Source organism: Lepisosteus oculatus, chromosome 12 (assembly GCF_040954835.1).
Source record: "Lepisosteus oculatus isolate fLepOcu1 chromosome 12, fLepOcu1.hap2, whole genome shotgun sequence".
NCBI lineage: Eukaryota > Metazoa > Chordata > Actinopteri > Semionotiformes > Lepisosteidae > Lepisosteus > Lepisosteus oculatus.
In genome coordinates this window covers 39588557-39605161 of record NC_090707.1, presented here as the reverse complement: position 1 = coordinate 39605161, position 16605 = coordinate 39588557, and the positions used below count along the sequence as shown (strand labels likewise).

Below are 16605 nucleotides of genomic sequence, written 5' to 3'. Positions count from 1 at the left end.
GTCCCTAGTTTCCTGCTTTGCTGTTCTTCCGGTTTCCCTCTTTCCTTGGGCTATATATTTCCGGGTCACTTATTCTGCCTCGCTCGGCATTGACGTTCGGCTGCCCTGAGACCCGCCTAGCACCAGGTCGCCCCATGTCCGCTACCTGAGGGCAGTGGTTTCAATACGGCACTCCAGAACTCTTTCACTGTCGAGCCCGGGCTAACTCCCCATCTGCCACCTCGCATAGGGTCTTTTTCGCTTTCCTGCCTCCCCACGGTTTGTCCCTTCCGACATCCGTGACACTATGGAAGTCATAAATGAAAATGTTAACATACCAATAAAATTATATTGTATCATCATACTCACCATGACCCCAGCACTGTGTAGGAGTGCTTGCTCTCCTGTGAAACACTTTCCCAAGAAGGTCAGTCTAATTTAATCCGACACCAGGAACTTTGTGCTCAAATGGCTGATCTTGAACACGTGTCCCTGGTCCTGCCCCTCTGTCTGCAGCCAGGCTGTAGAAGATAGGACAGACAGGACAGATGGGGGTCCCCGCAGGAGGGGACCTCAGGGTCACGGTTCCTGCAGAGCCTGACTTGTCTCCCAGAAAGTAACATGATCCGGTCACACACCACGATGACAATACCCCTGTAAATAAATCAGTAGGGTTCAGCCTGCTGGTGTTGAATACTGCGATAAGACTTCTTAGCATGTTGTACCAGCTTTCAGGTGCCAAGACAGGTTTCCAGGTGCCAGAGGTAAGGATGTTGCCCTTCAGTGAGGCGGTTGATGCAGTGTCAGAAACAGACTTGTGGGGTTCTGCTGCATTATGGCAGTGATGATGGCAGCCTGGGAGAGCCTGAAATTCTCCGAGACGCCTTTAAAGTGCATGTTAACAAATTGTACAGTATATCTGTCTCTTCCTGTTCAACGCAGAGGTGGGGACTGCTTCAATTTTCTGTGAAAAATAGCTAAATTATTGGGCCCCCCCGGAAAATGTGGGTTTATTGCCCGGTCTTATTGCATGTTTTGTAGGAGAGACCTGGAATTTTCAAAACTGCTGTTGGAAACTAAAGATGTAAGGTAGCTTAGAGTTCACAATTTGCTGATACAAAGGTTATTTGACAGTTCGCCCACAATTCCTGGAGCTCTGTACTGTTGTGTGAACAGAGCTGCAGGAATTTCAAAAAATGTGAAAGCAGGAGAGCAGACCTGGTCAACCAGGAATGGTTTGTTCTTTATAACAACTTCAGACAAAAGGTGTGCAGGGGGAAACGGGTCATATTTCAGGCTGGTAGGATCAGGTGTGACTGATACACCCATTGTCATTATCAGCAGTATTTGTTATCCAGATCACAGCAGCTCACCCTCCCAGGACACACCTGTGGAAAGGCACCGGCAGCAGGAGGGACTGATCCGTGTTTCCTGCTTCGCTAAACATGAGAGACTTCTCTGAGGGGCTGTGAAGCGCTTGGCTTTACATGTGGGAAGTCATGTAAGAGAAGACAAGTTTCTGACTTGGCCTAAAATTTGTACTGAGTATTCTGTGAAATTTGAAATTTTGAATTTCCTTTTGATGTTTGCTAATCTTAATATTTTCTTGTCGCCTGCAAATTTGACTAGTTTACTCACCATATCAGAATGTAGAGCATTGAAATCAACTGGATAGAGCAGTCCCTGTGGCACTTCACTAATTACACACTATGTGTACTCAGTGCAGTATATTTTTCATAATGAACTTTATTAAAAGCTTTCTGACAATCAAAATACATCCAGTCCTCCTTTTTCTCAGGGGATTCCCGATCTGTCTCTACATAACTCTTAATGTAGAGAAAGTGCAGGATATTGCATGAAAGTAGGAATGTAAAATATTTACATGGTGGCAAAGGTTGGCTGCACTCAAGACATAATTGAATTTGCTGGCAGCGGCCAGCTTGCTGCAGGCAGATGAGTGGGGTCATGGGTCAGCCGTACAGTACATGAGTTTGCCACTTGGTGTGAATCAAACTCTTAGAAGCTGAATGTCTCTGAGGCCAAAGACATGGCAATTGATTTCAGGAAGAACCCTCCATCCCCACTTTAACCTGCATCAGCATAAATATAAGTAATAAGGGACCCTTCTAGACCGCAAGTTAAATTTTGAGACAAATGTCAATTCTATTTTCAAAAAAGAGCAAGAGTATTTATTTTTCTTAAGGAAGTTTAAATTGCTTAAGGTTGATAGTTTGTTGTTGAACATGTATCAGTCAGGTGGGCTCTGGGAAGGTGGTTCATAGACAGGAGTCACGAGAATGAGCCTGATGTACACAGATTTGCTGACATCATATTAAGATGGGTTGGTGGACTCCTCCTTCAAACCACAACGTTAAGCTCAGTGGGAAATGTACACAATAGTGAAAGAAGGATGAAGCTTTTGTCTCCTGCCTTAACCACAGGATCCCCAGATGTTCCTGTTCAATATTCACCTTTTGTGTCATTCCTTTAAAGCTTGAGATCTATTCATCTGTGTGAGTGATTGTACACCGTGCTAATCAGGCTCTATAACAAAACAGAGAAACTGAAACTCTCGCGAGACAGAAGAGCTGTGATCTCAATGTAGAATTTTAACCCCAAAACCATTTCTCAAAATTGGGAACAGTCTGGTACTCCCTGTGTCTTCTAACATAACCACAGGTCCGACAGGCATGTTCTAACCAGAAGGAACACAGCTTCACAGTGAAGTGCTCATGCCAGGAGAAGTACTGCAGGTACTTCTCCTCACTCTTGTCTAGCACCTGTAGATATTCAGCCAGCTCTTTTGCTGAAGGGAAATCCTCCACATGAATAAAGGCATCTGCAGGGATGTAGCTCTCGTAGTTTCCTCTAGAGGGTCCCAGGACAATCGGGACTGAGCCCACTGACAGTGGATTGTACAGCTTTTCTGTGATGTAGTCTTGGTAGACTGAGTTTTCAAAGGAGAGGTAAAACTTACAGCTGGCTATTGTGGGCAGAAGGTTCTCACCACTGATGTATTTCCCAAATGCCCGACCGTAGGTGTGGATTTCAATGTGTTTGCGTAGTTCATTGTAGTACCGTGACCTGGCATGTCCAGGACTCCAGTTGCTAACGATCCAGCAGACCAGCTTGTCCTTCTTTGGCAGTTCAAATTTCAGAGGTTCTCTTCTGGAAACAAGGGAGCCATAAGGCACCATGATGTCAGAGTCCCGTCGGTAATTTAAGGTCACATTAAGCAATTTTGCGAGACCAGGTTTTTTTGGTGAGTGAGCTGGTGACTCCAAGTTCATCCAGACCCACTTCTGGAAGGGGGGCCTGTGTGCAGGAGGCAGGTTGGACAGATCCGCTCTGATGTCTCTGTGGTGGAGAAGAACTGCATCCGCAATGTTGTAGAGGTTCCTGTCCGCTGTTAATCGACATCCCTCGATGTGGAAAGTGGAGCTACAGGACTCTAAAGAAAAGTGGTCTCCAAATGGCCAGAGCCAGATGAGGACAACAGTGTCATTTTGGTCTCTGTCAGAAGAGACGAGGGTCTTCTCTAAGGGTGGTGAGGCAGTGTGATGAGGTAACCACTTATGAGACGGTTTTATATACAGGATTATAAAAATTACAACACAGACCAGGAAGAGGGTGCTGATCAAAATGGTGCGTACACCTCCGAGAGCAGAGAGGGATGACATGGTCTGTCCTGTTGAAGAAAGAAGAAGGAGACTCAATGAGGACAATGCGTGTGTCTTTGGAGATTCTTTGCTATGTGACCCACAGTGTTTTGGAAAATAATTCAGAGACGACTTTAGAGCATGCAGTCATGGATTGTTCTAGTAATTGATATTAACTACATAATACTCTCTACACATTCAGAGCAAAAGAAGTAGGAAGTAAATAGATCATATGAAAGAAAAATAGGAAGTCATGATTGCAAGTATTCAAGCCCTTACTGTGCCAAACCTAAATTAATTTAGATGTGCAGTATTAACTTCACACTTCACACAACAGCTTGAATGGCCCGTGTGTGCTATAATAGTGATTCACATAATTTCATTAAAAAAATAATGTTTTATGAAATAAACACCTGTCCCTCTAAGTTCCCACAGTCTGGTTTAAATGTCAAACACGATTCAACCGTGAACACCAAGCAGCTTTCAAATCAGCTCTGGCTAGCAGTTGTATGAAGGCACAGATCAGGAAAAGGATATAAAAAATTGCAAAGATCTTTACTCAGTCACGCGTGTTGGAGTAGTATTATATTAAAATACTGCTTCTCATTAGAAGGTACTGGAAAGTCTGTCAAGACAGATAGGAACACAGATGGAGCAAACTACTGGCAAATCATACAGCAAAACCTGCTTAAGACCTAAAACTGAGTCAAAAATTCACCTTGTGACAGGACAATGTCAAAAGTGCAAGGCCTACGGTATGCCCTGAGTTGCTTAAGAATAAGAAAGTAAATGTACTTGAACATCCCTGTCAAAATCCTGACTTGAATCCTATCCAGAGTCTGTGGAAACACTTCTGTCCACAAGTGAACCCCAAGCAGCAATCTGCTCAAACAGAACTGACTAAAGTGCACCAAACTGGAGTGAGGGTTGGTTGAAACTCACCCACAAAGACTTAAGGAAGCTGTTCCTTCCACCAGATATTAAGTTATTGCAACCAAATTCTTTTACAATCAACATATTTTTTTCTTCTTTAGTTTTATCGCCATTCGCCGTTTCTTTACTCTACCTTACTCTCAGAAGGTTTCGGTTTAAGCATTCAGGATCTGGGTAAATTAAAAGGGGCATCATAGAAAGACTCTGATAAGTTTTGATGGCACTGCATATATATGGATATATTGACTCTTCTGTTACATTGTGTTTGATACTTATGAATATTTTGAACTCTGAACTAAGAACAAGTCCTTTTGACTGCATTGTTGAGGCTTGACGTGTGTGAAGCCCCTGGGATGCCAAAGACAGAGCATAAGCCAGCGAGAAGGTGGCAGCAGTAGCAGGACCAGCTGGCCTGAGATTGGAAGTGCAGCCCGTAAGAGTAGGACCTGTGAGTTTGAAGAGAGAGACGGCTCGTTGCGGTTTGCACTGCGAGGGCAAAGGGATAATGGGACAACTGGGGTCCTGGTCCGTGATGAAGGAGATCTGGCCACAGTGTTGCCTCAGGATGGCGGTTGTAACGTCTCCTTTGTCCTTCCTGAGCGCATGTTACAAAACGGAAACTTTCATTGGTCAACCTCCATCGCCTAAGCCCCGTGCAGGCAGCCGTTAGCCCACTTCCTGTTGTCCAAGCAGATTTCGTCAGATTATACCGTCCTGTACTGTGCTTCCCCCTGGACGTTCCCTTACTGTGACGTGGTGTGGCAATTCTTCGACACCACCACTGCACTGAACTTATCCTTCTCACAGGATGTCACTCGCTGTCCTGCGGGCCTGCTGTCAGCAGCACACACACCTGGCACAAGGCTGGACCCTCCTCCCGGATCTGAGCCTGCGGTCGCCCCCTGTGGGTCCCACTACTTCCTTTATCATCAGAATAACAGGTCCTGCAGAACAGCTTCCTGTTTCTGGAATTCCACTGAAAACAGAACTGCAGAACCGCTGACAGGACAAACACACCACAGCCAGCAGAACCACAGGTCCACTCATCGGAGAACCACACAAAAACACACAGCTGACTGCAGCACAGTCCTGGAATCCTACGCACATCAGTGGAGCCAGTTTAAAGGACTTGAAAGACAGCAAACCAGTACAGCAGGCATTTCTGGTCTGCTGTATCCACTTAGCTTTATCCTGGATGAAGCGCACTTCTTGAAGAGTGAATCCATCTATATTCAGTTTGACGAATTTGAGGCTGCCTTTTGTTTAATATATCAGTCCTCGAGACACTTTGTTAAAAGAACACAGCCCTCAAAACAATTAATACATTAGTGTTCCAGGTCTACAGGGACTATAGACGTTTGCAGACGTTTTCTGCAACCTATTGTTTTGTCCACACTATTGTATTGTGCAACACCACACCTTAGCCTTTCAGAACAGAAAAGAGTAACTTAGGAATTTTCACGTTTGAAATTCACATATAATATCTTTCAATCAGGCGTTGATCTTGAACCCCTGCTTTCAGTTGCTGTGCTCAGATCTCCACACTACATGAAATGTGTGAGAATAAACAGATTAATAAACATCCGACAGCAGACTTTCCTAACGGCGGTGGCATCAGGCACGTTTTCTAGTCAATTGCCCTCGCTGAGACAGCCCTCATTCAAAATGCATGACAGTCCGTGACCCTGTGAGATCGCATGAATACACCTGTGACAACATTAATACACACGTGACAGCAGACTGGCTACACTAGCGTATCTACCTGTGATGTGAGAGGTGTTGACGAAAGAGGTCAGTATGGTCTTTACCTGTGGTGGCAGCGGTGCTGTCCAAGGACTCGAGCCGGAGAAAGATTCAGCCGGTGTGAGAAACACCTGACTGGTGTAACTCTATACACTGTACACGCCTAAACAAGTTGAGCCTGCTGGGCAGCCACTCACTGGGGTGGTATTCCCGGATTGCCTTAATCGCAGCTTCACTTGTGCAAACCCTACAAGGAGAGCACCACAGCAGATCGTCGCTGTTAATCAGAGCAAGAAGCCAGTGACTTTGTATTACCATATAAACACTGTGACCCCAGCACTGTGTGTGAGACTGCTTTCCCAGTGGCTGATGAAGCTCTTGCTTTCTGTACTAGTGATCACTTCCTAGCTGTGAGCGCGAGGACGTGAGAAGTACTGCCACAGTGAGGATTTAATAGCTCAGAATAATAAGCTCAATGCCTCACCTCGAAGAACAGGATGAACCAAGAGTTGTCTGACACGGGAGAAATGTCTCAACGAGCTTTTCAGCAGCTCTCGAGTGGTTGGGGAGAGACTTGGGCTGCATTCAAGGCTGCTTCTGCCCCTCTTGCATCTCCAGAGTGCAGAAGGGCTGCACCACTCCCCCGTCTGGCTGCTCGGTCTGAGGCCACAACCCGCTGGGCAGTTACCAGCAGGAGGGAGTCTGAGGGGCGAGCCCTTGAAAAACTGGGGGTTTTGCCAACTCAGACAATCTGTGGTAGAGATATTTTATTTTCAAAAACCGCGGTCTGCATGTTGACCGGTGAGGTAGCTGAGAGTCTGCAGCGTGCTGCTACAAAGGTAATCGCTGGAGCTCAGGACACCCGCAGAGCTGCAGGACTTTTCAATCAGGAAATCCAAGAGAGCAGACCTGGTCAAACAGGAACGGTTTCTTCTGTAGAAAACTTTTCAGACAACAGGTGTGCAGGGGGAAACGGGTCATATTTCAGGCTGGTAGGATCAGGTGTGACTGACACACCCATTGTCATTATCAGCAGTATTTGTTATCCAGATTACAGCAGCTCACCCTCCCAGGACACACCTGTGGAAAGGCACCGGCAGCAGGAGGGACTGATCCGTGTTTCCTGCTTCGCTAAACATGAGAGACTTCTCTGAGGGGCTGTGAAGCGCTTGGCTTTACATGTGGGAAGTCATGTATCACTCCCCTCACACCAGCAAGAGGATCACTGACACTGAGAGAGCCATAGTTCAAGAAATGTAGAAAACATACCTGTCACGACGCCGCCCTGCCCAGACAGCCCCCAGGAGAGCTAGCCAGTGCCAGCAGGGGGGCGATAGTTACGAGCGCTGCCGCACGTGTGAACTCGGCACCAGGCGCCCTGCCCTGCGGCCGGCTGCAGTATTTTAGCCGTTCACACCCGCGTCTGGCTGCTCGGTATCGTGTTGTTCTGGATTCTGGATTCCCCTTTAGCCTTTCGCCTTTGGACCTCGCCTCTCGTCTCGGATCGTTTGTCGCCGGTGTACTTTCTGGAGCTCGACCTACAGTAGCTTACTCCGCTCAACCCTGACCACACCTCTTGCTTCGGGTTCTTTGCTTCAGTCGTACTTCCTGACTTCTGAATCACCTTTGTCCTTTGGACCACGGCCTCGCCTTTCACACTGGATGATCCGCCTGCCTTGTCATCTACCTGCTCCTGCGTCTGTACAGGATCCACCTACCTCTTCATTAGGGATTCCTGACAAGACCTGCAGTGGTCTGGGGCTTGTGTGGAGATGGCACTGGATCTGATCCGAATCAGGGAACGCAGAGCAGAAAGGACGCACATCGCCAGCAATCATGCAAAGCAACATGCAAACTGGAGGCTGGATTCATCTGCAAAACAGCTGACAGAGTGCAAAAAGGAACACGCAGAATATTATTGACACCAGTGATTCTACTGATACGCAACAGTGTGGGTTCTGTCATGTAGTAAAAATAACTATAGCAAGATATTTTATAATTCGCATAATTTTACATTTTCAGTTGTCTACAGTTGAGGAACAGGGCTTGGACTCCGGGATTCTCTCATTTTTATTGAAATAATTCCATTATGATTCTACATGGTCTTGCCTTCCTCACTTGAGCTTCCAGGAATTGGAAGTGTTGGGCAGGAGAGTGACTGAAGGGAACATCAGTAACACACTGCAGTGGTGGGCAGGAGAGTGACTGAAGGAGGAAGATGATGGAGGAGGAAGGTATTCTGGGCCTGTGTGGAATGCAGAAGGTGCAGCTCCTCTGTCTGCCCAGTGCAGGGTTTGCAGATTCAGGCTAGGACTAATGTTAAATGACAACAACACATATTTAACACTCCCTCTACTCTGTGGGTAGCCAGGGCTGACTGGATGTGATCAGTGAACCTCTGCTCTCTAGGCAGGGCTGCACACATTGTTTGGTGTCTGTCCCTGCCCATTGAGAATGCTTCTACACAGCTCTACACAGAGTTCTCTCTAGCACAGGGATCCAGTGTGTGTGGATGTTGACCATTATGTTGCATTATTTTCACATTTTCTCTCTCAACTTGGGGGTTTCAAATTAAAAGCGTGTCTTGTATCTGAATTTAGATCCGCGTGTGAAAACAACTTGGCACTGCTCCAAGTGTTGAGTTCACCGTGCGTCGTGGGAAACGTTGACATGCTGTTGCAGTTGATCAATATCAGGTTTGAGTGGGGGGCCTTGCAGCCTGAATCTGCTGCAAGGGAGCAGGTGTCAGTGAACCACAGCTTGTTTATCAAATGCACAACAATACAGCTTGCAGCAGTAATTGCTGGCAATGAAATGTCTTTTCTGCGAGCTCACCGGGGAAAAGTTACAGAATAAAGTTACATCATAACAGTGCAATAAAAATTGAATAAAAAAATGAAATCAGAAATTCATTATGTGTGCCAAACACAGTGGAAAACTGTCTGTGTAACCTGACATTTAACACAGACCATTAGGTGGGTGCTGAAGTGACTGCAGCTTGGCTGTGGAGAAGTCTTTTTCCTGATAGTAGAGGTTAATTCCACGCTTCAGACTCAACGCCGAAACTTCATGTTTCTTCTTTCTGCTTTTCAACATGAGATTTGCCTTTGCTTTCAAATGAACATCTTACCAGCACTCGTGGTGCAGTTGGTCTAGAAGAGAGATGCTCATTTAATAAGAATTGCAGGGTGCACACCATAAATGTGCATTTTGAAGCAACAGAGCACGATACCAGACAGAAGGGATACTCTGTGTTGGAAATGAAGACTGTGCTACTGTCTGGCATGAGGAAGTGGTTTGTAGCTTTGACATTTGAGTGATGATGCTGCATCTACATCTTCTTCCCTTAATGATCCTCTTAGGAGAAGAATTACTTCATGCTTTTATAGATTTACACTTTTACAGATTTATGGATTACAAGGTTTAAGGTTGGTCTGATACACTTTTAACAGTGGGAGTCTCTGATTCAAATCCCACAGATCCCGATTCTTCTGCAGATAAAAGACAAGCAGGGAAGCAGATAAAACAGGATTCAATATATTTAAGGGAAATTAAAGCAGACCCAGACTTTAAACCAACATTAAAATGACACTAAGGTTTGGACAGACAGAGGGCTGATTAGGTATCATTAGGTGATCGTTTAAAAATTCATCTAGAATATGAACCTCCCCCAGATTCTCGGTTTTTTAACGATCTGCAAATTACAAAGTTATTTTTACGAAGATTCAAGGAATCAAGAAAACCTTTGGTAAAATTCATTGTTTGATTTCGTTTATAGCAGAAATGTGCAATGCATTGAATGTTAAGAATGTGTTAGGTGAACAAGGTCATGTGCTGGAAGATGGGTTAACAGCAGGAGAACTTAAAGTTCTGTCCAAATGGGAACTTGACTACAAGCAGAATAACTTTCTAATGTTTGGAATAATACATCTCAGAATACATTTAAGACACTGAATTCTTGGTTTTGTAGGGAATATGCTTGAGAGATTCAGATGAGATTCGACAGAAGTCAGAAATCTGATCTGAGACTCAGACTAAAGTCAGAAACTCCCCAAAACAAACAGCCGCTGAAAATGGCTGCAGTAGAGGCTGAGCAAAGCATCTCAACAGAACGGGCCAAGGGTTCGGTGATGTCAATGGGCCGAGGAGCCGAAGTTTAATGTTCTTTAAGTTCATTTGTTCCAATACTAATGCTCACCTGATATGGGAGATTGAACACAAAAGGCGCTATTATTCCAAGGTTGTACAACATATACGCACAGAAATACCCAGAAATGAAAGGTGACATTATTTTTCTTCATAAGAATCTTTTTATTGCAAATCCGAATTTCTTACAGCAACCTTGACTTAGCTTTCCTGTTACTCGTGGGAGGTACTGTGTGAACAGCAAACGCATACTGAGGTGGGTTACAGAACTGTGAAGTCACTCAACAATTATTCATTTCTGTCTATAGCCCTCAAGACCTTGACAAGAGCAGCAGCCCTCATAACAGAGCAACTGAAACTCTCAAAAGACAGAAGAGCTGTGATCTCAATGTGGAATTTTAACCCCAAAACCATTTCTCAATATCTGGGACAGTCTGGTACTCCCTGTGTCTTTTAACATAATCGCAGGTCCGACAGACATGTTCTAACCAGAAGTAAGGCTTCTTCACAGTGAAGTGCTCATGCCAGGAGAAGTACTGCAGGTACTTCTCCTCACTCTTGTCTAGCACCTGTAGATATTCAGCCAGCTCTTTTGCTGAAGGGAAATCGTCCACATGAATAAAGGCACCTGCAGGGATGTAGCTCTCGTAGTTTCCTCTAGAGGGTCCCAGGACAATCGGGACTGAGCCCACTGACAGTGGATTGTACAGCTTTTCTGTGATGTAGTCTTGGTAGGCTGAGTTTTCAAAGGAGAGGTAAAACTTACAGCTGGCTATTGTGGGCAGAAGGTTCTCACCACTGATGTATTTCCCAAATGCTTCACCGTAGGTGTGGATTTCAATGTGTTTGCGTAGCTCATCGTAGTACTGTGACCTGGCGTGTCCAGGACTCCAGTTGCTAACGATCCAGCAGACCAGCTTGTCCTTCTTTGGCAGTTCAAATTTCGGAAGTTCCCTTCTGGAAATGAGGGACACATAAGGAACGTCGATGTCAGAGTCCCGTCGGTAATTTAAGGTCAGGTTGAAGAGTTTTGAGAGACCGGGTATTTTTGGCGAGTTGGCTGGTGACTCCAAGTTCATCCAGACCCACTTCTGGAAGGGGGGCCTGTGTGCAGGAGGCAGGTTGGACAGATCCGCTCTGATGTCTCTGTGGTGGAGAAGAACTGCATCCGCAATGTTGTAGAGGTTCCTGTCCGCTGTTAATCGACATCCCTCGATGCGGAAAGTGGAGCTACAGGACTCTAAAGAAAAGTGGTTTCCAAATGGCCAGAGCCAGATGAGGACAACAGTGTCATTTTGGTCTCTGTCAGAAGAGACGAGGGTCTTCTCTAAGGGTAGTGAGGCAGTGTGATGAGAGAACCAGCTACGAGACGGTTTTATATACAGGAGTACAAAAAATACAACACAGCCCAGGAAGAGGGTGCTGATCAAAATGGTGCGTACACCTCCGAGAGCAGAGAGGGATGACATGGTCTGTCCTGTTGAAGAAAGAAGAAGGAGACTCAATGAGGACAGTGCGTGTGTCTGTGGAGATTCCTGGCCCTGTGGCCTATACTGAGCTAAACTATCCTGCTACATTGTGGTCAGTAACGGTGGTTCTGAAGCTGGCACTGCAAGTAAATTAATTCTAATGTGCTTGGAAAAACCCATCAAGATTTACAACAAAGTGAAATGATCTGAATCCTGAAGAATAAGATGTCCATTTTCTGACTGAAATATGTGTCTCAACATTTTAAACTTTAAGCTTTCTCCTATAATTATTCTCCTTTATTTTCAGATATTGAATGATATCTGAGCAATCTGTTGTGCCTCAGGGATATTGCGTAATTAAACCTGCTAGGTTGGGAGTCTACTGGGGAAACAGGTTTCACACAGGAGGAAATATGAGAATGTACTGGCTCACCTCCGCGCCGAGCAGACCTGCAGCAGGGGTGGGACGTGATGGTTTCTGCCTCCTTGTGGATCAGACGGCTCAGTGGCTCCCGAGAGAGAGATTCTGCAGAGCTGGTCCACACAGAAGCACACTGCCTCTGCCCAGGACTGTCCCGGCCCAGGCTGGCGCCGATGGCTACACAGGGCTCAGCCAGGAGCTGTGTGATGTCTGGGAGGAGGAGAGATCGGTGGAGGTTTTTAGAAAATTGTGAGAAACTCTGGTATCATTGCAGAGGTTCTCAATATTGGTCCAGAAGGACTCCTGTCTGCTGATTCTAGTTCCAGCTGGGCCGCGGGCCCTTAATCACTGGTGCTAATTGATGCATGTAATTGGGCCACTGGCTTTTTACTATCATCTTCATTCAGTCCTTGCTTTCAAAGACACCTGAGGTAAAGTACCTGATTTGCGGCCATGTCAGCACGTTATGAAGTCTGTCCTCTAATGTCTGGGAGGAAGGGGGATTGTAAGAATTCATGAGAGCCTTGGAAGGCTACTGTCATGATAAAAACATCATTAAGCTCGCAGCGGTTTGCTGTACAGGCAGGTATTGCCCACGAGGGGGCAGTGGGGTGGCCATGTTGGTCTGGACAGACGTCTGGACTCAGCGAGCGGCTGCCGATAATCACAGGTGCTGCCAGTTTGGACTATGGCAGCCGGTCTCCAGAGAGGTGTCTCAGCTCGTGTATACCCGGCTTCATCCCTCTGTCTTCTAACGGCTCATCCAGTTCAGGGCTGCAGGGGAGCTGGAGTCTATCCCATCCCAGGGCCAGGTCTCCCAGAAGCCAGTTACCCCACCAGCAAGTCTCTGGCCTGTGGGAGGAAACTGGGCCACCTGGAGGAAACCCACACGAACACGAGGAGAACATGCAAACTCCACACAGACAGAACCCCAGATGCAGACTCGAACCCAGGGCCCCAGCGCCACGAGGCAGCAATGTGAATTCATGTCCAAGAAAACTCACAATAATAGTAAACCTGCAGGACTGACAGAAAGGCAGCATCTTCAGGCTCAGGGTCCCTGTGTCATATCTCATCCCTTGTGTTTGCTACATGCACACCTTCCGCTAGACGTGAGCTGCAGGTGACTTCTCTTCTTTCACACACGCAGCTGACCTTGAAGAGCTCTGGTGGGAGCTGCGTCAGCATGCGCAGGCTGCAAAGGAACAAGTAGAGGGTTATCCCAAGCTGGAAAGAGAAGAAAACCCTTGACCTTTACTTGTTCGATCACCTTGAATGCCTACTCTCTGAAACCGAGAATTATTCGTAAGCGATGAACTTTCTCAAGGTCTTGTATGAAAATCTCAAAGTACACCACCTTCACAATATGACGAGATTGTAGGCTTTGTGAACTCCAGTACAGCTGCTGCTTGTTCAGCTCGTTAGACTGGTCTTGGAGTTGTGTCACACGCACCTGCAGGAGTCTGCTGTCGGTGGGAAAGCAAGATTGTCGACCGTCGGAGGCCCTCAGGGGCCCTGGGGGCCGATGTGACAATACAAGAATGGATGCTGGTGGAACCTTCCTATGGGTCATGGAGAGAAACGCCCTGTTCCGCTGGTGTCAGACCCGAGGGACGGCCTGTACTCTAGATCACCATCACAGCCCAGGAAGACACTACCGGTCTCTGAAAACCTGCTTGACCAGAATTTCCTGATACACTGTGTGCACAGTGTCTTCATACATGTATACGTGATGCATATATGATGAGATTAAATACACTTTTTTAATTAACCTGCCCACACAATTCATAGGTATAAAAGATGAAAAAAAGCTACACAGACTTGCCAATGATATCAAAACAGACATATAACTTAGTACATTGACACAGCTGGTCTGACTATGCAGTGCACTACTCTTAAAAAAGCCCAGTAAAAACCGTAGAAGCCCAAGATAACAGAGTCTTCATGCTGGAGAGCTCTTCAGCACTCGGATGGCTGCAGGCAGAAAGTATCTCCTACACCTCTCTGTGGGGCGTCGGGGAGCTAAAACCCCAACACACGGCCCCGAACAGGAGCCCCAACACACGGCGCCGAACAGGAGCCCCAACACACGGCTCTGTACACAAATCCCAACACACGGCGCCGTACACAAACTCCAACACACGGCGCCGTACAGGAGCCCCAACACACGGCCCCGAACAGGAGCCCCAACACACGGCTCTGTACACAAACTCCAACACACAGCCCCGTACAGGAGTCCTGGATGCCAGAGCTCTCCGAGCAGACAACGCTCACCTTGTGCAGCAGCTCTCGGGGGTGACAACGCTCACCTTGTACACGTTACTCACCTGGATATGCTCCCTTTCTCCCCGCGACAGGTGATCCCAGAGCGAGTCTGCTGCTCGTGTGATCTCACTCCTGGCTCGACGCAGGAGTGCCTCCAGCCGCTGCAGGCTCGGCCGTTTCCTCAAAGTCTCGGCCCGGTTCCCTTTTTTGCCGGCTCCCTCGGTCCCGAGCTGTACACGGATTCTGCCAGAACAGGCTGCTGGTGTCGCCGGTCCCAGGCGCAAAGCCGAAGAGTGGCGCTAGATTTCGGATCCGGGAACGCTGAAGTGGGCGGTTTAGGACACGGGGAAGCTGCGCTCGCGCGAATCAGGTGATGTCACTTATAGTCGCGCTCGAGACTCGGCACCTGGCTCGCGGATGTGTCCTCGCGGTGGCCCTGGCGCGCGCAGTGGGGGTTCCGGCTGGGTCCCGCCGCAGTCCCAGCTCGCTGGTGGGAGGCGGAAAAGCCGTCGGGAGATGCTCAGAGCTGATGATTTACTTTCACTGTTCAGGTGAACATGTTTGCAGCGCAGCGTTTTCAATCGCCCGTTAATTACTGGAGAGCTGGCGCGTAATCGACTCCGGGGCAGGAATGCGATCGGCGGGTCTGGCGCGTGTGCGGTAATTCCCACTCATGAACATCCAGCTGTTTCCCGGAGGAGCCGTGTCTGCACAGCTTGTTCCACCCTCCCGCCACCCTCTGTGCAGAGAGCTGCTGTTCACAACGCAACCCCAGCGTTTCTCTGTCGAGCCCTGTAAACCGACACCCCCGGCCAACGCACAGCCAGGATCCGTCTCGCCTCTGCGACGTGTCCGGGCTGGAGACTCTGCTCAGACTCCAGCCTCCCACCGGCCCGACTGGCTCCAGTCCCCTGAGGGAGAGGAGCGTCTGTCTGACCCGTTCCACCGGCGTGTCTGTGCGGACGCGGGTTGTGAAAGTGGGCGTGTGACGTGACTGATAAAGGTGACTTTCAAGCCTGCCTGGCGGTGTCAGACACCAAACAAGACATATTCTTATAAGCGTGATGAACATCTTTTATTGTTCATGCGATATACAAGCGGAGCAGCATAAACACGAATATATATATACAGGAACAAGTAATAGGTTTATTCCATGCTGAAAAAAAGAAGAAAGAGAACACAACGTTTCGGCCGTGGAGCCTTCTTCAGGTGTGAGAGAGACAGGGCAGTAGGCAAAGGTAAAGTAGCTGGAGAACAAAGGTTGGGAGGGAGGAGGAGTGAGAGGCGGGAGCAGGGGACAGAAAGAGAGGCCAATCAAGAGGTGTGAAGTCAGAATGGGTGCAGAGAGGTGTGAAATGAAACTTCCAATGAATGGAGAAAATTTAAAAGAACAGTAATCTGTCGTTAAGGGAAGGGAGAATGTGTGATCCTAACTGCAGAATAATTTTAGTTTCGGTGGTCTTTCTGATGTATGAGTTCGGAAAACCGTCTTTGAGAACACAGACGGAGAGATTAGTGTGGTCGTGGCCGTCAGAGGTGAAATGAGAAACAATGGGCTTGGAGAGATCTTTAATCTTCACAGCCCTGACGTGTTCTCTGAAGCGGTCTCCGAGTCTCCTTCCTGTTTCACCAATGTAGATGGCTGGGCATTTACTGCAAGAGATACAGTAAATAAGGTTGCTGGAGGTACAAGATGCTGTCTGGGTGATCCGGAATTGTCCTGAGGGGCCTTGAATGAGTGTGGTGGTGGCTGTGTACTTGCAGGTGATACAGCGAGCTCTGTTGCAAGGGAAAGTGCCTGGTGTGGATGGTTGTTGAGGGCGGTCAAGGGAGCTGTGAACAAGGAGGTTACGCAGATTAGGTGGTCGGCGATATGAGATGATAGGGCGATCAGAAAAGAGGGCCCCAATGGAGGGATCATCCTGTAGGATGGAAAAATTCTGGTTAATGGTCCTGGGGATAGGAAGTGTGTTAGGGTGGTAAGGAAGCA

General features: G+C 47.5%; 2 protein-coding genes across 5 annotated transcripts; both read right to left on the bottom strand.

Moving 5' to 3' along the window:
- Window positions 1-1707: 1707 nt before the first annotated feature.
- On the bottom strand, window positions 1708-8078 carry LOC138216015 (4-galactosyl-N-acetylglucosaminide 3-alpha-L-fucosyltransferase 9-like). Of its 4 annotated transcripts, XM_069197190.1 has the most exons (3): window positions 7584-8077; window positions 6799-7065; window positions 1708-3667 (listed from the first exon to the last, which is right to left on the bottom strand). In XM_069197190.1, exon 3 carries the CDS (start codon window positions 3657-3659, stop codon window positions 2589-2591), a length of 1071 nt encoding a protein of 356 aa, XP_069053291.1. In that variant the 5' UTR covers window positions 3660-3667; window positions 6799-7065; window positions 7584-8077; the 3' UTR covers window positions 1708-2588. The 4 variants fall into 4 exon arrangements, with proteins under 4 accessions (XP_069053291.1, XP_015215201.2, XP_069053292.1 ...); XM_015359715.2 differs by lacking the exon at window positions 6799-7065 and having other exon boundaries at window positions 7584-8078; XM_069197191.1 differs by lacking the exon at window positions 7584-8077 and having other exon boundaries at window positions 6799-7219.
- Window positions 8079-10601: 2523 nt separating this feature from the next.
- On the bottom strand, window positions 10602-15652 carry LOC102691696 (4-galactosyl-N-acetylglucosaminide 3-alpha-L-fucosyltransferase 9-like). The gene is made up of 4 exons (XM_006636936.3): window positions 14678-15652; window positions 13451-13545; window positions 12363-12560; window positions 10602-11937 (listed from the first exon to the last, which is right to left on the bottom strand). Exons 2-4 carry the CDS (start codon window positions 13536-13538, stop codon window positions 10859-10861), a joined length of 1365 nt encoding a protein of 454 aa, XP_006636999.2. The 5' UTR covers window positions 13539-13545; window positions 14678-15652; the 3' UTR covers window positions 10602-10858.
- Window positions 15653-16605: the final 953 nt, after the last annotated feature.